Source organism: Acartia tonsa, chromosome 4 (assembly GCF_053477335.1).
Source record: "Acartia tonsa isolate MP-2025a chromosome 4, ASM5347733v1, whole genome shotgun sequence".
NCBI classification, from domain to species: domain Eukaryota; kingdom Metazoa; phylum Arthropoda; class Copepoda; order Calanoida; family Acartiidae; genus Acartia; species Acartia tonsa.
Window position 1 is genome coordinate 26,536,309 of NC_137263.1, and position 25,050 is coordinate 26,561,358.

The 25,050-nt window shown below is 32.2% G+C and overlaps 2 protein-coding genes across 2 annotated transcripts in view; one reads left to right on the top strand and one right to left on the bottom strand.

Annotated features, from left to right (window-relative positions):
• Positions 1-1,405: 1,405 nt before the first annotated feature.
• The window catches only part of LOC145318039 (uncharacterized), a 68,478-nt gene continuing 44,833 nt past the window's right edge, over positions 1,406-25,050 (top strand). The window contains exons 1-6 of the mRNA XM_080159353.1: positions 1,406-1,566; positions 10,683-10,889; positions 15,942-16,050; positions 16,522-16,601; positions 17,132-17,352; positions 17,698-17,791. Coding sequence (XP_080015479.1) covers positions 1,503-1,566; positions 10,683-10,889; positions 15,942-16,050; positions 16,522-16,601; positions 17,132-17,352; positions 17,698-17,791 — 775 coding nt within the window. The 5' untranslated portion in view covers positions 1,406-1,502. The remainder of the gene's footprint in view (positions 1,567-10,682; positions 10,890-15,941; positions 16,051-16,521; positions 16,602-17,131; positions 17,353-17,697; positions 17,792-25,050) is intronic.
• On the bottom strand, positions 17,922-24,728 carry LOC145318040 (uncharacterized). Its single transcript, XM_080159354.1, has 5 exons — positions 24,503-24,728; positions 21,538-21,662; positions 20,167-20,258; positions 18,657-18,745; positions 17,922-18,373 (listed from the first exon to the last, which is right to left on the bottom strand). Exons 1-5 carry the CDS (start codon positions 24,602-24,604, stop codon positions 18,269-18,271), a joined length of 513 nt encoding a protein of 170 aa, XP_080015480.1. The 5' UTR covers positions 24,605-24,728; the 3' UTR covers positions 17,922-18,268.

Below are 25,050 nucleotides of genomic sequence, written 5' to 3' on the forward strand. Positions count from 1 at the left end.
TGCCTCGTTTGATATGTTAAAAGCATATTTTGAATTTTAAATTAGGTTTGTTTATGTAATATATAGTCGGCAGGCGGGCATTAGTTTGCAAAAGTCAATATACAGCAGTAAAAGATGAACTGAGGAATTTGGGGGGGGGGGGGGGAGAGTAAAGATGTCCCAATCGCGTACTAAAAGATACAATTTTATAATATTTGTCTGGCTTGATCATCAATAATTAAAAAATAATCAAATTTCTCTCTTTTTAATTATGTGTTTAAGGCTTTGGGAAAAATTAAATTCTTTATTTATGCTTTTTCTAGAGGCTACTTGATGGTAGTATTTTTTTCTTAGGTGATTTCTCTTCGAAGAGTGGAGGTAGCCTACCCTATAAAAATTATAAAACATTCCTGGGTCAATTAGAATCTTTAATGTAAAGGAGAACCATAGCGTTCCAGCGGTTATCGAGATCCTTTGGTACAAGCACACAGACGGCTATCATAATACTTTTATATATAGGATATGCTTAATGTACTCCATTTAATAAACTGATTGGATGTAAGTACATATGTGTTTGCCAAGTAAGATCTTGAAAACCACTCATTTGTCACAATATTTTTCCTGGTCAGGTTTAAGTCTATATTTGGTAATTTTTGTCTAATACCAAAAAATTAATGAATAGGTATTAGGCATAATGTTTAATATTAGTTTATTAACAACCAATATATATTAATTTATTGATTAAGAAATTCTGATAATAAACATCATATGTCTTTTGTTGCTTGACAGGTCATAGGACCATCGACTATTCTGTATGATCTTAGGAAAGAGGTAACACAAAAGAATTAGCAACCTATTTTAAATAGCACCCAAGAAAATCACATTTCCCCGATTGCGTTACGAACTGGTTGAATGAGGGACTGATAGACAGAGTGAAATTCAGTAGCTATTATGGGGTGCTGTCACTTTTACCACTAGCAAAAACACATCCACTGTGTTTTTGACAAAAACTGGGTGTGTTTTTGTCAATTTCGATTTTAGCTGTATTTTTGGCAATATTTTTTATTCACTGTCAAAATTACACCTTTACTAATGTCATTCACATAGGTCCAGGGAATATTTATAACTTTTTCAAGAAAGGGCACCACCGACCTACCAAAAGAATTCGCCCCCTATAAAAATATAACCCCTCCCAAAAATCTTATTTTTCATTTTCCTTTTTAAATTAAGATTTAATGTGGATGGCCTTTCCTCCCTTCCCTCCCCTTACTTCAAGTGCCCATAGAGGCCTCTAGGGGCATAGTTGCTAGTAAGTTTAAATTTAAACAATGTTTTTTTTTTATAAAGTTGGTTACCCAAAGTAGTGGTTACCAGAGCCCCGAATATGCTACAGAAATGCCGTTAAATGATTATATTTATGTTTTTCAGAATACTGTAAACAATGAATATGGATAGTTATATAAAAACACCGTGACATGAGGTGAAATTTTCCGTGATAAAGTGTGTAGTAATAAATAGATACAATGGTTGGTGTGTTGTGGATAATATTATACTTGTTCATACATCTGCAAGGAAACTCTGCTCAAAGTAAGTTAAATTCATAAACGTAAAAAGTCTTTGCTTTTAATAAAAAAGTGATTATCAAAAATACAAAAAATATATAGGTCCTGTAAGTCACATATGGTAGATTGTTTAGTCAGTAAAACTCAGTTAAGCCTTATCCATTTCCCTTTGGACAATACCTTTCTTCTATGGCCCTTTTTTTACTTTTTAACCCTTGTTCGTTCAAGTTTATATCCATTTCGCTGCAATTGGTTGCAGACATTCTTGTCTAGCTTGTCTCTCTAATTATAAAATGTCAACAATTCTCCCTTCATATATTTGATTAAACTCAATTAAGAAAATGATAGATCATCGACAAATTTTTCTATCCACGACGTTTCTTAACATCATTTAAAACTTAATAGACTTAATATTGAATTGTTAAGCAATACAAATTATGAATCAAGTAGGATAGAAGCCGTGGTACCTTTAAAATAACTTTATAATTTGCTAAATAAAAAACGGCTCAAACAGTATGAAAAGTCCCTACAAATAATATGGAGAATTTTAGGCCCGATAATGAAACGCATGTTACAAATACGCCAAAAAAGACTGATTTTCTATGGCTTGGCTTTCATTGTATAATTATATGTCTTGCATATGATTTCAGCCGTTCGGCCGCTAGTAGCCTTAAGTTGTAGAAAAATACCTAAACGATTGTATATTGGACTTCTTATGTATTTTCGTCTTGATCCCAAATTTCTTTTCACATGAAAAAAGGTCAGAGTAGCGCTTTACAAATTATTTCCTAAGATTAGTCCAATTATATAACAAGGACAATTATGAAGTAGCATAGAAACTTTATTAAAAATATATAAACTTTTACAGTGTAGTAATATATAATGATTTAACGACTAAAAAGTCAGAAGCATTAATCCTTACATAAAAGTAACAGGATGTCAATGTGTCTCTCTGATCTGTGACATGTGTAGCGAAAGATCTAGCTATCTGGACGACCCGATATGGTTCACCTTCTTACATATCCAGAAATGTTTTATATCTATTTTAAGGGAGAGACAAGAAAAACTTTTTTTCATTTTGAACACAGTAATAGTGTCTGACGAACCTAGTGTTAGTGTCTAACTTTTTATCTTTGTGACGCAACAAAAATCCATCTCTTTTTTAGGGGTTTTCTTTCCCACCTCCCTTCTTATCCTTCGATTTTTGTTACGTCACAAAGATAAAAAGTTAGACACTATTACTAGGTTCGTGTCTGACTAATTATGACGTAACAAAAAAAATTAGCCAATGAGAGGCCGTTATTTACCAATGGTAAAATTTATAGTGGCCTCTCATTGGCTATTTTTTTTGTTACGTCATAATCAGTCAGACACTTTTACTGTGTTCGCAACTCTACAATATGTCATTTTACACAATATAAGTTTTTTTTATTGAACTTGTTAATTAGCAATAAATACAAAATAAATAATATATGATTAAATATTTCTGATTTACAGATATACATGAATGTTTAAGTTAATAGAAAATAGTTATATATTTATTTTAATTTTTCAAATTCTAACTAGCTACTTATCAATCCTCTTATTTGGATTTAAATACATTTAATCCGAATTTAATGAACAGAGAATCGAACTTATTATTATAAATTTAGATATGATGTAATTTTAGTTTATATGTTTTAATATACGTTTTTTGTTATCATAGGATAATAACATCCATGAAAGCGAAGTTTTGAAACGGTAGGACAAACGAACATTAAAACTTGTATAGTGTCAGAACTGAATAAGCAGAATATTAATGCATAAGTCTAAATTGTTATTAAATTTTGTTCAAATTTTCTTAAATACAAGATACTGTTTAAGGACATACTTAGATATTTATTTTTTAGGACTTTATTATAGAGAGGATTCGCTTATAACAATATACCTTGTGGTAATAGGAATCAGTATTTCAAAAATCAGATCAATATGATATTCATAACAAACTAAAATTTGTTGTCAAAAAAGTAAAAAATTCAGCATTGTTTAATTGGACTACGGACATTATGGTAACAAATAAAGAGTTGCTACGCTTCCTAAGTCGTACCAAACATGTTTGAATTAACCAATAGACCGACCCTTCGCTTTAAAAAAAACATGCATGTTTATTTAAACGTAATAATAATACCAATCAAGTAAAGTCTGTTCTTTTTGTTTTCTAGTTATTTGGTAGCAATGAATACTAGAATTGCTAGAATTATACTTAGTTAAACATGGATCATCTTGGATTTGCCTATCTGACAATTATGTATGCTTATCTTCAATCAAATTTTGTTTGAGGTTTTTAAATTCTAGTCAAACTGCATAGTTCATTTATTCATATTATTTTACCTCTTTGAAAAATGGATGCAGTGTGATTTAATAAGAAATTATTTCTAGATAGCAAAATAGAACCGTCCTTGACTTATATTGGCGTATAGTAGCTAATTAACAAAAATTCTCACTTTAAAAATTGTTGAAAACCGCAAAATTCTGATTCCAAATGGCGAAGAAAATTTGTAGAGGAAAGTAAAATGTTTTGAAATATGATAAATATCATTTGGTTTTATACAGAGCAAACTATCCCACAGTACTTATACAAGGAACAGATTATTTTCTAGCAAATAAAACAGATTTAACAAAATTTCTGATGTGTTTAAGAATATTTTTATTTCAACTGGAATTAAACCGATTTGAAATCCGGCAAACTGTAATGTCATACCATTTACATTTTTTTAAAGTGAAGCTTTTCCTTAATTAAGGTCGGTCCGTCCGTCCGGAACGGATAGCTTATTTTTGTTAATGTAGGTATGTTAGAATTGTCCCATCGATTCCAAATTTTGCATGGTGATTCCTGTAATAGGTAGGGTAACAACTCTATAATCGAAACTAGAATATCCATACGTCCATTATAAACAAGATGAAATTTTAACTTTTTTAACAACAAATTTTTATGTGATATTATTTTCTGATTGTTCTGATTTTTGGAATACTGATTCTAGGACAACAAAGCACATTGTTATTAGCAAAGTATCTCTATAATCAAGTCCTAAAAATGTAAGATGCCTTTAAATATCCTGTGTTTAATCAGTTTGTCAACAAATTTAGTTCTTACAATTTTGTTTCGAATTTTATTCATTTATATTCTGATTATTCAGTTCTGACGAACACAGTAATAGTGTCTGACTGATTATGACGTAACAAAAAAAATTAGCCAATGAGAGGCCACTATAAATTTTACCATTGGTCAATAGCGGCCTCTCATTGGCTAATTTTTTTTTGTTACGTCATAATCAGTCAGACACTATTACGGTGTTCAGTTCTGACACTATACAAATGTTAATGTTCGTTTTTTCCTACCGTTTCAGAGCTTTGCGTTTATGGATGTTGTCATCCTTGTTTAAAATTCAAAGTATATTTAATATTTGTCTGTCTGCCTGTCAGTAATGAAAGATTTTGAAAATAAAACAATTTGCTGTTGTATTACAGCTTTATAAACTTAATATTATTCGTTAATGGGGTTCCTCTATATACGTATATTTCAACGTTTAAAGAGAATTTATTTATTTATTTTATTGGCCAGTTCGTAATTTTGATGTTTTTCAGTAACAAAAACTTTTTAAAATATTTTTTTTTGTCTCATTTTAATATCAATGTTTAAACGAATGATTGAAAAACAAAATATACAATTAAATTAAAAAAGGCGAATAAAGAAAACATGGCTGGGGAGAAAAAACCTATCATTCAAAGATATCCTGGAGAATGAATAGCATACCAACGGACCGATTTATTTATTTATAAATTAATTTATTTCAATATAATTACAAATAACATGAAATAAACTATAATATTAATAATTGCTACTCTCAAACTCTTTTTGTTGCCCAATTTTCCATAAAAATTTTAGAAAAAACTTCTTCATATAGCAACATTGCATCTGAATTTTTGAATTTTCTTTTACAATATAAAGATAATATTACTTACTTTCAAACCTAAAAATGTTTTTTTTTCCCAATGAAATAAAATTTTAACTATTAATACAAACAAAATATTATACATATTGTTTCATTAATGCGAAATATTTTACTGTATTTTTATTATACCAACGGACCGATACATAAGACTTGTGAAGTAGCTTTGCTAATTATAATATGCGCTGAAATTATAGACAATAAATAAGAATGCAAAAAATTTAAATTTGATGAAATTCACACTAAAATTAAAGATTAGAGGATGATCAATCATTATTTTTTGTTGAACGATGTTGTAATCAGGGCTCGGCAGCCGAAGCAATGTCCTGTCACGCTATTATGAAAATACTTAATTGATCGTATTCTAACAAACTAATAATATGACAAAAAATTATCAATTGCAATTAAAATTTTGTCAACCTGTTAAAAAATATTGGCCGAAAAGTTAGGTACAAGCCGATGAAACGAAATTTAGTCGCATCCGTCTAAAAGAAACGCAGCTTCAGCATCTGGTACGCTTTAAAAATGTGCGGCTGCCAAGACCTGGTTATAACAGGCTAAATAATCTTGGGAACAAGATAACCTTTATGTAGAAATTATTTATTACTAGTAGAATATAATCAAAATTATAGTTATTTCATTACATCATATAACTAAAATAATGTTTATGCATTATCAAATAATTCATTGTGATAAATAATGTTAAACTTATGGAATAGCAAAAGTGTGTTGTAAATATCCAACTGTCGTGTGAAATTTTTAAATTAACCTGATTTGTAAAAATTAAGAGTTTCAAAGAGAGAATTTTTGGGGATTGGTTTTTAAGGATTTGTGGGGTTAGGGGTAATACAACACCCAACGTTTAGCATGAGATTTTTTTGTATGGTGATTATGTCCTCCCAACACTCCTTGGGGCGAAAGAATAATTTTTTAAATGGTTATAAAGTTAGCATATCTACTTGTACTACCATGCATTTCCCCCAAAAAATCGGATCATTGAAAGAAAACGAGTTAGTGGGTTTCGTCGTATTTTAGTAGCTGTTCTCCTATGTCTAGCCCCTGGGGGGGGGGGGGGGGGGGCAAATTTCCTTTCCCTGCGAGGAAACCATTAACATTTATCTAACCTAACCTAAAATATCATATCAAAAGCTAATGTGAAAATACGATTAAACCCGCTACTTTGTTTTCTTTCCATGATCCAGAAAAACACCATCCTGCACAAAAACGTTAACGCCTTTGATTGTAAATTTCTTGCCGACAACCTGATTGACCAACAAGTAGAATTTGTATAGTAGTTTGATACGTATTATTTCTTATGTAGCTCATTATGTAATTAAGACTGAACAATTCAACATTTAGTCATGTGTGTGGTTTATATCAGGGATGGAATAGGATAAGACAATGGCCGATAAATTATCATACATCCCCAATAATGATACACTAAATTAACCCTTCTCTAGATCCCAATCAGTGGTTGAAATGTTTGGACACTCAACTTAATTAACTAACCAATCAAAATTCAATGAAAGCCTCCAGAGTTGTTAAGCCAACGAATAATAAAACGTTATTGTAAAACTTTGGGGACTAGTGTAATAAACAGTGTACTCACTCCCTGGGTTTATATGCATATTACCAATTCTATTTAACTTCCAGCATTCAACATAACAACAAAAATAGCTCAGGGTAATTTCGGTCGTAGCCGGTTAGGTTCTGTCGTAAAAATGCATTTTGTCAAACTTAAAAACTTTACAAATTATAATCTAATTAGGACAAGCGCGACATACATATAATCTAGCTATCTAAGAATGAGGTCAATTTTTTTCGGCAGAATTTAACCAAATTACCCTATATAGCCCTATAGCACATTAACATTTGTACACAGTTACAAATAATATTAATTTTAAAGAGCGGCGCTTATTTGCACTAAAGGTGTATATGTCCATATAAAACGAATAGTTCTGATCGTAGTTTAAAGGCATGTTGGAATAGTGTTATTAATTTCCTAAAAACTTGTAAAAGGTACTGAAATCTTATATCTAATCTTTTTGTTAATATTCAATTTGTGAAGGCGATTCTAGGAATTCCTAAGAACATTAGGCACAATAGTATTAAACTAAAGATGAAGAAATTGCTTATGTTGTAGTACTGATACTTGATAGAATATTTCTAAATTACTTTAAACTTGAATGAGGGCCTAATAAGATATTTTACTTTGGAATACATATTTGTATTTTTTCAGAATATTTTCTCTTGGTGTGCAAGCACGCGACTTCACACGATAATCAAAATTGGCTGAACAAAAATTCGCACTCTGTGTGATATTTCACATTTCAATAGAAATAAAAGTTACTTTGCCCCGTTACAACTATTTTATTTTAAAGCAGCTGTTTTAATTTGAGATACTAGATGTTCTAGAATAGAAAGCTAAGACATAAAAAGTTATTTTATTTTGCCTGAATGTTGCAAATGTTTAGAACTAAAGAAGGAATTGTTTGAGAGTCAGAGATGAGACACAAACACATTCACTAAACCAGCAAAATTATGAACAATTAGAATATTACACAAAATACTCATTTGAACACAATGGACAGACAAACAGACCAGCATGTGTGTGAATGTTTCTACTTATGTGTGAAAGTATGTACTAGAGTGTGTGCTTAAGAATGTGTGTGAGGGAGTATGTGAGTGAGTGTGTGATGTTTGTGTGTGTGTGTGTGTGTAAGTATGCGTGGGAACAAAACCAGCGAAGCAAAGAATATGTGTTAACTTATCTATCTTGTGTGTTTATATAGAGAGCAATTGTCAATATTTTCATTTACAAATATTATCTAACCCTGTTAGAATAATAGATAGTTTAATCGACAAGATATAATTAACATTTTAATAGGATAGCCTTTACAAGATAGCAATATTTTAACAGGGTAGCCTATACCAGATATCAATATTTTTGACAGGGCATCCTATAGAGATATATACGCGTAAAATAAGTTCTTTTTGCGCATTTACGTCCACTGCGAGATTACTGTGCATAATTGTGTAATGGCTATTCCAGATTATTTGTACGAACATAATTTATTCGATAGCAGCCTTTTAAGTTCATAGAATATTTCACCGTGAACTTGATCGATATTTTTAACAGGGAATTTTCTAAAGTTGTTTCCGGGATAGCTTCTTCCTTTCACATAATAGAAACATTACAATATAAATGCTATGATATTTTAACAAACCCAGGGATATGCAAAGAGGGCTACACTAACCCCCAAAGTTTTAAATAACGATTCTTATTTGTTGGATTAACAACCCTGGGGACTTTTGCGAAATTTTGATTGGTTGGTTCTTTAAGTTGAGTGTCCAAAGGTTTCAACAACTAATTGTAATCTACAGAAGGGTTAATTTTGTGTATCTTTATTGGGGATGTAAATCAATTTACATGCCATTGTTAGAAGCCTCTAGGGACACTTAAATTTTAAATTTGAGTTTCAAAAGAGTAAAAAATATTTTTTGGGGGGAAGGGGGAGGGGGGTGAAGACACCCTCCCCAAATAGTTTAAACCCTTCCCAGGACCTATAAGAAGCTTCACTGTAAACGAGAACAATATCGGTTCAGCGGTTAGTGAGATCCTTCGGGACGGACAAAAAACGCTTACTACTTTATAAATAGGATTGTTAAAATAGTCTGATAAAATACGCAGGTAAAAAATATCTTTCGTCATGAAATAAATTTTGTTGAGGATATCATTTCCCTCTATCCCTGAATTTATATATGTGTAAATAATGAAAGGTGTATCCCTCTATCTCTGTATTTATATATTTGTAAATAATGAAAGGTGTATCCCTCTATCTCTGTATTTATATATTTGTAAATAATGAAAGGTGTATCCCTCTATCTCTGTATTTATATATTTGTAAATAATGAAAGGGGAAATAATGTCTTGGGAAATTTGCACAAGTAATCGGAAACTATCAGAGGTAAGGATTCTGCATCTAAGACAAAGTCACAAAAAAACTTTTCTCTAGTCTAAAATTAAAACTATATCAAATTTTGTATTTTTCCTTAAATGGTAACTATCACGGCATGCTATTATTCTACAATTAGACACTGAAAATAAATCAATGGTCTAATTAATCTAAGATTTCGGACTGGCAAAAAGTTCGTGCAAAATGTTTTTTTTCATGCGCATAATCACCTGTCCCTGGAATTAATACATGTAATACTATTAATTATGTGGTAAAGTTAATCAAAATTAATTCATAAAATATTATTTTTATTGCTTTTATAAATCAATATACAAGATGGAAGTTCGGTGTAAGCACTTAGCACAACTGCTACTTAATAACTTTGTACTAACTTTCTCTAACTTACTGCTACTATGTCAGAAGTGAAACAGTAATAATAGTTGTATGCGTGCCATAAACAGGAGCAATTTATGACTTCAAAACAAAGGTCATGCAATAAAGGGATTGGTTGCTTGCAATAATTTGGATGGCCCTACGTCCCATCTTATTAATAATGTATAAGCCGCCCCCTTAAAACATTTAATTTGAAAATGGAATAAATTTGTCTTCAATATCATAAATTTTGGATTAGACCAATACCAACAATGATCTATGTATAACCCGGGGTTGAATTTGACTCAAAAAATTTAATTTGAGAGTGTGATTTTAATGTTCCTTTTCTATGCTTGCATCAAAGAAGGATATCTATATCAATTATTATTTTATCTTCTATGAACCTTTCACTGTATTTGATAAAATGCCTGAGGTTAGAGACTATGTTTATGTTATATAATAATGATAATTTATATAAAAATTAATCATTCTAAATAATATGTTTGGTGTGAACAATTTATAAATCATGAATATATGAATTCTCATGTAATCAGAAAGGGAGAGGACAAGGAAAGATAATTTAATCTCTGAAACTTATCCTCAACATTGAAGTAAATAGTACAAAGTAGAAAAAAACAAATATGCAAATTTTTAAATATATTTGTCAAGTTATCGTCATATTTTCTTAAGTGACTTTGACGGACGGATGGACGGACATTACTAATACTATAATTATAGAGCACTTATAAACAAGTTTTCAAATATCTTTGTAACCGAAAATTGGACAAATTAGCCTTTATTTTTAATATAATTTTTCCTTTTAGATTGTGGGTGGCCTGGTCGGCCACAGTACGGTCAGCTCAAGGTCAAGCGACAAGGATTCCTGCTCCCCGCAGCCCCGCCCCCAGAATCCCACCCAGTCGGGGACAGGGTTGAGTATAGTTGCCCCACCCCAGGGTACAGACTGTACGGGTCCCAGGTCAGGGAGTGTGGGCAGGATGGAAAGTGGACCAACAGTGTTCCTTTTTGTGGTAAGATTTTAAAAAAAATATCCTTTTTTTGACGCCTAGAGCTCAAATTTATGAAAAAACTATATTAATCTGTCCTAAATAACCTAATATTAGGCTTAAAACATCTGATCATCCGATTTTTGTGATTTCTAAATAATGCAATTAAAAAAGTTTTACCAAATAAAGTATACTTTATTTAAAAAGCATAAATATTTTTGAAATTTGCTACATAAAATATTTTTTCTAATGTTTTGGAGAACAAAATATTATTAGACATATTTCAGTTTTACATCTGCTTACAATTAGATTCCTCCTCTGACTCACTTTCTTCCAGAGGAATTATTTTCTCTCCCACCATATCCAGCATAGCACTGTCCAGGGGACCCTTGCCGCCCTTCTTTCCCTTGCGGAAGCGCGGTGCCGCTATAACAGTTTCCAGGGCAGAGCTGTGGTGTCTCAGGTTGCTGATGTACTTGATCCGTTTTATCTCCGGTGCTCCCGGCAACAGCTGGGGCAAGGTCACTGAGCTGGGACGGGTAGGCACTGAACCTGGATTTTCCTGCTTCATAGCAATTGAGTCCTGGCTATTATCCTGCTCTCCATTGGCCTGGCCAGCAGGACCCAGGCCGAGTAACTTACTGGCGCAAATTTTGGTGCTCTCCATGCTCCATAGTGTCATAATTGGTATAGAAATAGAGTGTATCCAAATAAAAGATTGGAATGGAAAAAATCTTGGTATCTGAAAATCTTTCTTGATTGTTGCAACTTGATGTAACAAAAGAGAAACTCTGGTTATAAAGAATATCCATCCTGGGGGATACTCACAGTTCTCAATAGTTTCGCCAGATTCATCAATTTGTTGGCTGTTACTGCTACCTGCAAGACTTCCGCCTCCACTGACCTCACTAACACCGTGGTTTCCATTAATAATGCGTCTGTACAACCAGAATGAAGTCAGACTAACCATGCACATCATCTCGATCAACGTTTCAAAACATTCTAGTATAGCAGCAATCTGATTCCCTCGTTCAGGCAACGCGGTCGTTTCTAGCTGCGGTAGAACTGTGATAACTGAAATCTTGACCAGAGCCAACAAACCGAAAATTGCCAGGATAACCTGCCTCGGGTTGGCCGTATGAAAGGTGAGCTTACAAATAGTCTTGTTTATTAGAACCAGCATGGATGCTGAGCTAAGCATGGATCTAGCAAGATGATGTGGTGCAACCAACAGGTGATAAAACTCTTTCACTTTATCCTCTGCATTCAGCAGCCTGTCGTACAGACGACCAAAGCCAACCAGAGCTGCAAAGCAGCTGCAGATCATTAGGAGGGTGACCATAGTGGAGCAAGGGGGGCTGTTCATCTTGGCTTTGATGGCACAGTAGGCTCCGGTTGTAGAGACCAGGGCTCCCGCTGGGATCAGGAAGGAAAGATGAAAAACCTCGGGCATGTCAACCCCCATTCTTTCAGAAGCCTAGAAAATAGAATAATGTTAATGAAACGTTTAACAAACCATAAAAATTTAATAATGAGTTGTGTGCATAGGATTTTAATAGGGTGTGTGTGTGTGTGCGCGAAATACAGACACCAAAAATTTGACAATCCCTTTAAACCAAAATTTAGGGGGGTGTAATGCAGACATCAAGGAAGGTGTTGTAACTTCGCATCGGAGGTGTAGAGGAGTGTGAGATGAGTCTTAGGGTGTAATACAAACATTCAGTGGATGGTAAAACATATTATTTGAATAAAATCAGATATATATTTTGTACATCATTCTACATTTAATTTCAGTGATTCATCATTTAGACTAAAATAAATGCTAAAACACCAAATAAAAGTTTGGCTTTGCTAAACACAAATACGATACAAAAAGTGACCGGTCTTGCCCCCCTCTAATAAAATTGTAACCCCATTTTAGATATACCACACTTTTCTGGGATCTTGCTGAGTCAAGTATCAACTGTTGGGAATATCAAAGGATGACTCCATACAAAATTTGAGCCGGATCCGGCCAAAACCGGCCGTGAATTTTATGAAAAACCGGTTTTTTTCCGGTTTTTAGAGGGTATCTCTAAAACAATTCAGCTGGAGCAAAACCGGTTGGAGGTACAAAAAATTTTACTTCACATAAAATTTAGCCAATGCAATTGCCTACAAAAATGTACTTCATCATCAACTTGATTGGACAACTCTTTCCCCTCCTAAATGTCCATTAAAACCTCGGAAACGGCAAAAATCGCCAAAAATCACGCCTTCGGCGACGAATAACGGCTAAACGGTCAGCCGGAGGCGAATTAAACATAAATAAAGAAATGTCCGCCTCAAAAAGTTGTTCAATATCAAAGAGATGCTTAAAGTCCCTAAAACGACTCCTTCCCCTCCTTTAAGGGGAAAAACTGAAAAAACGTGATTTTCAAAAGTATGCCCACTTCGTGGGTGTGGGGGGCACTGAACCCGTCACCCCAGGGTCTCCAAATATAAAGTCTAGGCGGCCCACAATGCTGAATTTTCACCAAGTGAAAGTCTTGTGTCATTATCTCTTATGAGAAAAAAGTTATTAATTAATTGAAATTTCAAATTGTTATTTTTTGATGGATTTCTTTGATTAAATGACAGGCTGGTCAATTTTTAGGCCATTTTTTGCTGTTTTCGGCCCGCCACGCCCAAACGGTTTGAGATAATCTCACGGGACCTTTTGCCCGACCTAAGTCTGGTTATTTGTGAGGTCTAAGAAAAAAAAATCCCGGATTGGATGAAGCACGACATAGCTACGCGCCGTCAAAAACCGCTAGTCGGCTCATTTTGTCCCCTCAAACCCTCACCTCGTGCCATTTTTCTGTGTAAAGATCATAATTATAATCTTTTGTGTAAGTCTGATTTTTTTCCCTAGACCTCACAAATAACCAAACTTAGGTTGGGCAAAAGGTCCCATGAGATTATCTCAAACCGTTTGGGCGTGACGGCCCAAAAACCGGAAAAAATGGCCTAAAAATTGACCGGCCTGTCATTTCATCAAAGAAATCCATCAAAAAATCACAATTTGAAATTTTAATTAATTAATAACTTTTTTCTCATAAGAGATAATGACACAAGATGTTTACTTGGTGAAAATTCAGCATAATGGGCCGCCTAGACTTTATATTTGGTGACCCTGGGGTGACGGGTTCAGTGCCCCCCACACCCACGAAGTGGGCATACTTTTGAAAATCACGTTTTTTCAGTTTTTCCCCTTAAAGGAGGGGAAGGAGTCGTTTTAGGGACTTTAAGCATCTCTTTGATATTGAACAACTTTTTGAGGCGGACATTTCTTTATTTATGTTTCATACGCCTCCGGCTGACCGTTTAGCCGTTAATCGTCGCCGAAGGCGTGATTTTTGGCGATTTTTGCCGTTTCCAAGGTTTAAATGGACATTTAGGAGGGGAAAGAGTTGTCCAATCAAGTTGATGTTAAAGTACATTTTTGTAGGCAATTGCATTGGCTAAATTTTATGTGAAGTAAAATTTTTTGTACCTCCAACCGGTTTTGCTCCAGCTGAATTGTTTTATAGATACCCCCTAAAAACCGGAAAAAACCGGTTTTTCATAAAATTCACGGCCGGTTTTGGCCGGATCCGGCTCAAATTTTGTATGGAGTCATCCTTTGATATTCCCAACAGTTGATACTTGACTCAGCAAGATCCCAGAAAAGTGTGGTATATCTACCCCATTTTTTGTGTGTGTGATCTTTATGTACATGTATAATGGTGTTTGTTGCGGTCAATTAGATCAAAGTAAATATTAAAATTGATTTTAGCATAGGGTTTGTTTAGAGTTTTATCTTCAGCATAAAACTCTGCGCCCATAGACACATTACCCATAACTTTCTAGCTCTCATACAAGTAATTTGAGCCTAAAAAGTATGTATCGAGATCTAAAATTTTTGACATTTCGACTATTTTCTTTTATAGCCTGCTGAATGTAGGAAAATAATCTTTGATTTAATATTTTTTGAATAATTCAGTTTTTGGTTATACCTATAATCATTCTTTTAAATTAATTTTTGACATTTCCCTGGGACTACTAGATATAAGCAAAGTCTTCAAAATTTGAAATGTAAGTATGCCTATTACAAGCTTTTTTGTTAAAATTTCTAAATAATGTTGAATGTAAATTTTTTTAATGTTACTCTATATTTGTTATATTCGTTAGTTTGACTTTATGAATCACTAAGCTTCGCTTTTATGGATGCCATCCTCGCTTTTAAGTATAATATATCCAGAATTGTGCTTCATCAAAATTTTCATATCAACAAAATTAAGATATTGTGCTTTTTTTTACATTTCTCTCCCCCCCCCCCCCCAAAAAAAAAATACAAAATAAAATAAAACATTATTCTGTTAACTATCTGAATATTCCTAACGGAACAGCCACATATTATTATCAAAAATATTATAAACAATAAACAAACCTCTAAAAAAAAGTTGAGCTTGATCTGTGAGGTAAGTTAATCTGTGACTAATCTTTATAAAATTAAAATAAGAGAGGAGAGAGGAGTGGTATCCTAGGTGATGCACATTTAACATAGAGATATACAAATAATTTGGACTATTATAAGTTTTCATACTTTAAAATCAATATTCATTTTAATAGCGATGCTTTTATACAATTAGGTCTTGTCCGACCGTCCGTACGTTGTCAAATATAATATTTAAAACCTCTTAAACATAGATTGTTATAATTTATTTGATAATAAAAGCTCAAATGATTAAATTGTCGCTACTCTTAATTTTTGCTGTTCGTTTTAAAATTGTCCGTTTTTTTAGATGGTTGTTAGTTTTTATTGATTTTATAATCCTTGTTTTGTAATATAATTTCATTCTAACTAGAACAATTTGTCTCTTTAGAACCTAAGAATATTTATGAAATAAAGCTTTATAACTTTTGTTGACTGAACTAAAATATCTCGGAAATATCTTGGAAAACTTTGTGTTGGTCTTTGAATGGTTTTAGGCCATTCGCCCTTTCCAAAGTTTTCTTTTATAGAGAAATAGGACACTAAATTACAGGAAATTAATATATTTATAAATCATTCAGGTAAAGATTTAGTAAGAGGAGGTGTGGCCACTCAGTCATCTACAGCTGGAAACTATGAGGCTGAGAATGCCCTGGACGAGGACCCAACAACTTGTGCATGGACAGATAAGTAAGTTTAATCACAAAACCTGCTCAACCTAAGAATAAATATTAACAGGTCTGTTAGTTGCGGGTAGCATTTAAAATAAGATTCATGAAAGAACTTGCTTGTGTTATGTCAGGCGCATGAATATATTTGTTAATGTTGAAGCACACTTTACCCACTGATCAATAGAACACGGTGGACTGTCAGAGGTAAATGTGGTGCAATCATAGTTGTGTGTGAGTTATAGAGCTAGTTAAACTGGCTACCATCATAAAAAATATCTTACAATTAAGTCGAATAAGATCGAATTATAAAGAAATGGTCTTAAGAAAAGTCTTAACTATCAGGAGAATAGCAAATTATTTTTACATTTTTATATAAAAAAGTGTCTTTCTGTTCTACATCTACGACAAAGTTTGCATATTTTATTATACAATCAGGTGTAAATATTATTTTTATTTCTCTATTAAACGAATGCATATTTCAATTTTGTAGAGAGGACAGGCAGAGATGGTTCCAAGTAGAGTTAAATACTCCAGCTCATATACGAGGAGTACAGCTGCAACTAAGAAAAGGTAAACTTATATTGTAGTAGGTATTTTTCTCAGAAGTTTTAGATTTTAATAACTACTGAACAGATTAAATTTACTATTTATGGGAAGATTTGCATAGGTCCAAGGATGGTATTAGGCTATTTACTATTAAAAATTAAGCCTTTGGAATGTTTGGGTTATTTCTGTTCTTAGCCCTTTAAGCAAAGACCCTCTAGAGGCTGTAGGCGAAACCGCTAGTATCTCTTAAACAACATTTTTATTCAATTCCACTATTTATTTTTAAGTCTTTGGACTCAACTTTGCATTTAGACAATATACATATTCATTTCTATGATCCATATAATTACTCAACTTCGAACATTCAAATACACCTCTGCATACAGAATATAAAAAGTAGGGATAGGGGGACAAGTTTAAAGATACTAAGCTATAATCCAACCTATAAAGAATTTAGATTAAAACGAAAAGGGCTGTTATCAACACTTTAAGCATTTAAAAAGTAAAAACATATAATATATACAATTTTGTTAAATTATGCTTTATTGTTTTAGAAAATCTTCAAGCATTCACCGTTTTTGTGATGGAAACGGTCAACTCAAACAAAACTGTGTACAAACTCTGCGGCCATTTCAATAACTCGGTGCCGCGGGAACCACGTCGATTGACGGAAAAATCTGCCGAAAATTTGGTGCATTCCGGCAGCCCAGAATCAAATGTTGGTGGATCAGTTCGAACTGTAGAGGTCACCTGTCCAGAGAATAAGGATTCTTATGTAAGTATGAGGATTATAAACAAAAACAATTGATCGAAAATTCATCGTCATGGATTTTGTAGAAAAGGAATAGCAAATAATAATAATGCCGTCATCTCTAAATTTCATGGCATTTTGAAATAAGAAAATCACGCAACCTTTTAATTTTTTATGCCGGAGCATGGGAGGAATGTTCTGGCTTAATGCCATGCATTGTTGGGAGGGAAAAAAATAATGTTCGCATAAATGCATCAATATATTTCATATAAAATATTTAGAGTGACGAACGGACGTACAGACACGTATAATAATATGAAGAGTTTCTGCGCTATCAAAAATGATTGTTATAAAAATAATTTTTTTTAGGGAGATACTGTTCTAATTCGAGATGACCGGAAGAATGAACAATATTTCACCATCTGTCAATTATCTGTTTTTTCTAAGGACACAGAAAACAAAGGTAATACTATAAAATATAATTGTCATACCCATATCCATGTATATTTTAAAGTCGACTTATTGTTTTAAAACATTCTTTACTCCTAACAAGACTTCTTTATTTCGGAAGTCTTTAATCCTTTTAAACTATAAAGTCTTCAAAAGTTTTATTATTATTGTACACTATTAAAACACAAATGTTTATATATATTAAAATGTCATAAAAATTGTATATAATAATGGATGTAGAATATACGTGGATATTACGACAGGGGAAAATTTACTTCAATTTAGGTTGCTATCTCCCCTGTCATTTATTGGTCAGTTCATTTATCCAGTATGAGGGAAGGGTTTGGGATAAGGAGGAGGGGTTAGATCGTTATTTTAGCCCTTACAAGGTTCAAATATTATTGTACATGATAATCTGATGTAAGATCCAAGTATTATTTATCCATTTTATAAATAATGAGGCAGTTAGATAACAAAAATATAAGAGTGTTTAAGCTTCATTGAGCCATCTGGCACGTTGAATGAGGCACCAGAAGAAGTCTGCTATGTATACCAAGCTGATGGATAAGCACATCACACCCATTGCTGCAGCAACCTACGAATGTACATTTATGGTATCGTTTTATAGGCCCCAATTGCTAGAAAGACTGGTGAATCAATGCTTTGTTATTTTTCGCTGAAAAAAGGATCAAAAGGATTAATGTTTAATTTCTCAATATGAATAAGAATCTTTTTTAATCCAGCAAAAATTAAGCTTTAAATTTTCTAAAAAAAATACATTTATTATTCTATAACAAAATAAATACCTAAATATCTTTTAGAATTCACGAAAATCAAATGTTCTAGTAACTTTCATAAACTAAAATTGATTTACTCACCTGTTGACTATTTCTGCTGATGTTTAAATTTGCAACAGTAGGAGGTCCTGACAGAGCAAACACGCTGTTGTACGTGTAACATGCCATTCCTATAACAACAAGGATAACAATATCCATGAAAGCAAAGCACTAATGTAGGACAAACGAACATTAAGTTTCAGAACTTCATAAGCACAATTAGAAGCAAAAGCATGAATACATACAAGATACTTATAAGATTAGATCTTGATTGTAGGGAGGCTTCGCTTAAAACAGTGTACCTTATTGTACTAGAAATCATTACTTTAAAAATAAGATAAATAGGATATTTGTATGATACAAAAAAATGCTGTCCAAAAAGTTAAACATCAGTATGTTTTTAATTAACTATTAGAGCTATACGTTACGGATGGTCGGACTGAATGACCCTAATTATAGAAAAGCTTTGCTTTAACTATGATGAAATCGTTCATTAAAGCGAAGCCGAATTAATCATATGAAGGTAAGACAAATTTATAGAAAAAGCAATTTACTAATTAAATTCAGCCCATAGAATATAGAGCATCCACACTTTTAATATCGAAACAGAATGGTCAAAAAATCTAATGACATTCTAAAAATGATTACAGAATTGCTAGGCATGCTAGTTTATGCAAGTGTCGATTATTGTATGCTTTAATTTACTCTAAAAATCATTTTGATGAACATCCTAAATATATATAATATTATATAAAATAAATGTCGTTTTCAATAGAAATTTAACTGAAAAAATCTTTCGCAGTCTTTAGATATCAAAACAGCATTTGATGTTCAGGTCCAGGAGGAAAAGAAAGTTTGGGTTTAACTCCCCCATAAAAATTTATAGGTGGTAGGAGGGTTATAAAATTTCGCAATTATTAACATCCACTCCCCTAAGTTGAATTACTCTCTAAGATTTTTACTCCAACCTACCACAAAGAAGCTTAGATGTCCTTGTCTTGCCTATTTATGAAACCTGTTAGGGGTAGATAGGGTCTTACATTGTTGTGAGAGTCTAACTAATAAGTTTACCTCCAGCTGGTCATGAGAAGAATAAGTTTAAATCCAGCTTTCATAAGAAGAAGAATTTTACCTCCAGCCGTCATGAGAAGAATAAGTTTACCTCCAGCTGTTATGAGAAAAATAAATTTACCTCCAGCTGTCATGAGAAGAATTAGTTTAACTCCAGCTGTCATTAGAAGAATAAGTTTACCTCCAGCTGTCATGAGAAGAATAAGTTTATCTCCATCTATCACGAGAAGAATAAGTTTACCTCCAGCTGTCATGAGAAGAATAAGTGAACTCCGGCTTTCAAGAAAAGAATAAATTTACTTACAGCTGTCATGAGAAGAATAAGTTTACCTCCATCTGTCATGAGAAGAATAAGTTTACCTCCAGCTGTCGTGAGAACAGATAAGTTTACCTCAAACTGTCATAAGAAGAACAAGTTTACATTCAGCTGTCATGAGAATAATAAGTTTACCTCCAGCTGTAATGAGAAGAATAAGTTTACCTCCAGCTGTCATGAGAAGAGCCCCGGCTATAAAGCTGAACATGATATCAACAACAGTAATCTGAATCTTGTCTCTCCCCTCAATCAGATAACTAGGAACAGAAATGATAATTAATAATTGTCAAAATATTTTTTAAACTCATTATTTAATATCGCTTTGTAGACATTATGTCATCAATGAACACTTTTTTGAACAACCTAAATTGATAATGTCATTAAAATAATGCCATGTAAAAAATGTCATGCATGTCCAAATTTTATACTTTATAGTCGATAAAATTATGTATAAAAGGCCTTTAAAGTCCTCTAGTCTTTTAAAACATATAAAAAAAAGCAGAAAAAATATTAAAATAATTTTTAAAGGAAAACGAATGAAATGTTTTATTGAATCTAAAAGGCACCATGTACTCAGCTGTAAACTTTATTTGAAATTTAAAGTATAGTAAATTTAAGCAAAGATATATTTGCAATAACCCTAAAATGTGCAAAATACATACAGTGTAGTGGAGTCAATGAAACTCGTTTATAGTATATAAAGACTGAGTGGTTTTTAGGCTCCAGCTAAAGTATGTTTGAAAATGTATACTTCTTTTTATTCTTTTAATTAAAATAGTGACTTTGCCAGTAGCCTCTAGGGGCTTATCTTCCAATTATCTTTTCTTTAGTGTATCATTAATTATACTACACAATACATATTGTATGGCTCCCAGGCTACACAAATGTAAATATGTATCGAGCTCCAAGATCTACTAGACTACACACAAGTGTCATGTGCTACGCTACACAATATCTTCAGTATAGTTCATAGGCTACACTAATGTATGTATAGTGTACCAAGATATATTTGTCATATCTACTTACGTGTCATGTACTACGCTACACAATTTCTGTAATATAGTTCACAGGCTACACTAATGTATGTATAGTGTACCAAGATATATTTGTCATATCTACTTACGTGTCATGTACTACGCTACACAATATCTGTAATATAGTTCATAGGCTACACTAATGTATGTATAGTGTACCAAGATATATTTGTTATATTTACTTACGTGTCATGTGCTACGCTACACAATGTCTGTAATATAGTTCTATAGGCTACACTAATGTATGTATATTGCTCTAAGATCTATTCCTTTTCCACACTTTAGTGTCAGTAACTACCCAGCTACAAAATATCTATTTCTATTTCCAGAAGGAAATTACAAGAAAAAATGCATACAATTCTCACAATATATATTGTTCTTGTTCTTTATTAGATTTTTGTGGCTTCGCCTTCAGTCGGCACAGGTTTACATGATTTTAAATGGAAGAAAAATACATTTTTACAGACAACCAATCATTTATGTTTTTCAAATATTTATTAACCTGAGCAATATAGTTGGCGTTACAATTCCCATACAAACTAAGATTCCACTTCCAATAATTTCTGCGTCAGTCTCGTTAGGAACATTCTTGTAGTTCATCTCAAAGTCAGAGGTTCCAAACCATACCTAAATATTTAAAGCTTTAAACACACTCAATTTTATTTGCATTTTATTATGAGAAAGGATCAAGGTCCCATTCTTTCTAGTTTTCGTACAAGGAATTATCTGATTTTTAAATCATTTGGAAGTTAAACCCAAATCTCCATTTTGACCAAAGACAATAATAATTTTATTTTTAAAAATGAAGAAAAGTTACAGAAATTATACAAATTTGCCAAATATACATGTACAGATGTACAGAACATGAATCTATTTAAGTTTTAGCACTGCATTTACTTAAAGTTAATTTCTAATTAAAACTTTAATTAACTTCCTTTTTAAAACTAAGAATTAATTTTCCTGAGAAATATAAAACTTTTTAATTTCTTCCAAAAGATGAGTTTTGAAAAGAAATTTATTAAGCTTTTTTTGATAGTTCTGGCTTTGGGGTTTATTTTATAGAAATAAGCCTTTTTAAAGCCAGCAAATATATGAAGAGAAAATAGTATAAAAAGTTTAAGCAAAATGTTCATGACAATGTACTTGGCATTGTTTATTTTATTAAATCTATGTGTTTCCATTTATCTTTCATTATATTGGAAGTGCTTTCATTCCTGAAAATTAAAATACCAAATAGCAAGATTCTTGACAAAGTTCTTGTTTTTTTACACTCGTTAAAATAAAGAGGGCATGGGATAATATGGTGTTTACCCATCCCAAACTAAGCGACTAGTCTACACAAATCAGGGATAAGGGATGGGAAACGTAGGAAAATATTATTTCAGGCCTATTTCAAGCCTAGGCCTATTTCTAGCCTAATAAACCAGTTTTGGGATAGCGCAGTGGTTCGTATAAAATGCTAATGAAAAAGCTGTGTGTGTGTGTGTAGATAAAGTATAGAATCAAATTCAGGTAGCTAGTTTAAAGTAAAAAACACAACTTTTTATAAACCTATATATTAATGGCTTTTGCTAAAATGAAGTTTTTTCTCTCCCAAAATTTTTTATCTTTTACTTTGGTAATTTGAACTGTCAGAAAGCTATCGTTGGGTTTCCCTCAGATAGATTTTAGTTTGTATTATTTGCATTTTTATTAATGAGTAAAAATTTTATTTAAAATTTCATTGCTAATTAAAATTCAAAATAAATAAATAAATATGCACTTGGGTAACATTCTATCAAGTTCTTTGGATACTATACTGGATATAATGTAATGATATATCTGTACTGTGTTGTATTGTACAAAAATTAGGGTGAAGGTGTTGTATCAACTCCGTACTAAATTTTTAAAATTCAAAATACAACATCTAATTTATAAACTACCAAATGAAAATTCGTAGCTACCTTCTTTCCAAAAAAATAATCCCGTTATTTTTGTTTTTTCTATGTGGCCCTTTTTAAATGTTTAACTCTAAGCAGATTTAATAATTAAACTAATGTGATCTAACACCATTTATATTTATTTTTTCGTAGCAGACGAAATCATTATTTTTTCTAGAATTGTCTGCTTGTAAAATTTCCGCCATCTGTGATTTGGGCTTGTTTTGTATCAACCAATCACAGAACACTATTGGTTTAGAGCGGTAGCCAATATGAGCCGTCCGCCAGTAAGGTCATTAAATTAGGCAAATGGTAAAAGTTGCATGATCCCTTTCAAAACCAGGCCGAGACCTAATTTATGGCCAGGTTTCCTATCCCTTATCCCTGACACAAATAAGATTTTTATAAAAAAATGTAATCAACAGTCTTAATTTATTAATTAAAAGTAAAGTGTATTTTTTCTTAAGCTTTGAGTTTATAACCTTTTAAAGTTTCCAGCACGAACTATTTCCGTGGATACCCTGGAAAACATATATACCATGCAATTTAAGTTTATAACTTGAGGTCTTACTGTTTATTTTTTTAATTAAAGTTGTTGTAAAATGTAAATTGTTTAGTATTACACGAAATTCATGAAGATATTGTTCTAATATTGTCGTAATTAAATGCAAATTATTATTAAAACTTCAATCGTAATGTTATTACCCTTACATATAATAGTAACATGATTGTGTCCCCGTGTGTCTGTAGCTTAAGATCTCGCCTACTGCTGGATCAATATGGAATTCCTTTGCAGTGAAGGAATTTTAGGGATAATTTATAACTAAATTGGTATAGAGACAAATCTCTGAATAAATTTACTTTTCTTCATAGGTTTCTAGATGCCTGTTGGTCGTAGCAGCTAGTAAAAAATGTATTAATATGACATGATTTTTTAAAAAGTTTAAATTAAGATTGAAACAAGTTGCAAAACCAGCATATCATGCTAACTAAGTCAAAATAAAATCAAAATACGTTTTATTAGTAAGGGTTATATTGAAAAAAAATTATTGTAAAATATTTCATGTTAAATGGCATTAGCATTCATGTTGAAATTAATCTTTATACTATGTAAATTACTAGCAGCTACGCTCCTACCCCCCCCCCCCCCCACTTTCAATTGTAGTTTTAAAAAGAAAAGAAAATTTCGGAGGGTTGTCCTTTTTTCTAAGGTGATTTCTCACTCAAAATAGATATAAACCTTCCCATGACCTATGAGATTCTATCCAGTAAAGGAGAACCATATTGGTTCAGTGGTTAGCAAGACCCTTCGGTACACACAGACAGACAAGATCCTTTAACTTTTTTATAAGGATATATGTAGATTGGCGCCATATAAAATGTTTTTTTTCATAACACTAAAACTTTATGATCTTTTTAATGATAAAGCTTTAGTTTCAATTTATATAATGGTTTTATATAGTGCAGCTGTACAACCATGAGGGGTGGTGGAGGCTTAATATGCCCACCAATTCACGAATAAGAATTTTAAGGAATGTATGAACCTACCTGACTTCCTTGGTTACCAATTCTGTGAAGAACCAGCGCCACAAAAACTCCAAAAGACTCCAAAACCTTGAAAAGGCTAGAAACTTCACACAGAGCAGACATTTTCACTTCCAAATTTTTCTTTTATGTTTTAAAGTTTGAAAACGTAGTAATACTATTCTAGCTTTGTTTGTAAAGATAAGACTAGGTGAGAAAGAAAGAAGAGAGAGATAAGAATATATGTTCACTATTGTCTCCGCAAAAGACTTATTAAATACAGATAAGAGCTAAAAAGAATTTGAAAATTAAATTATTTTATATTTAACTATTACTTTTGTTTTTATATAAAGTAACAAAGTTTTTTTTAGCTTGTCCGTTAAGATATTGTTAACCACTAATTGAATTTGATTTTCTTCATTAAGAGCAGCTTCATATAGATCCTGGAAAGGTTTCAATTACCAATTTTTGTTGAAATATACTTAGAATGGGATGGTTTAAGACTATTCAATACCCTTCCTTACTGTAGATGCTAAGGGTTTATTAGCTTGTAGAATATATACACACAAAGA

Coding starts and splice junctions, on each gene's coding strand:
- LOC145318040 (XM_080159354.1), bottom strand. CDS start 24,604: ATGTCTGCTCTGTGTGAAGTTTCTAGCCTTTTCAAGGTTTTGGAGTCT. Junction 18,746..20,166: donor TCTTCTCATGACAGCTGGAG/GTAAACTTATTC, acceptor TTGTTGTTATAG/GAATGGCATGTTACACGTAC. Junction 18,374..18,656: donor TCAGCAGAAATAGTCAACAG/GTGAGTAAATCA, acceptor GTACATTCGTAG/GTTGCTGCAGCAATGGGTGT.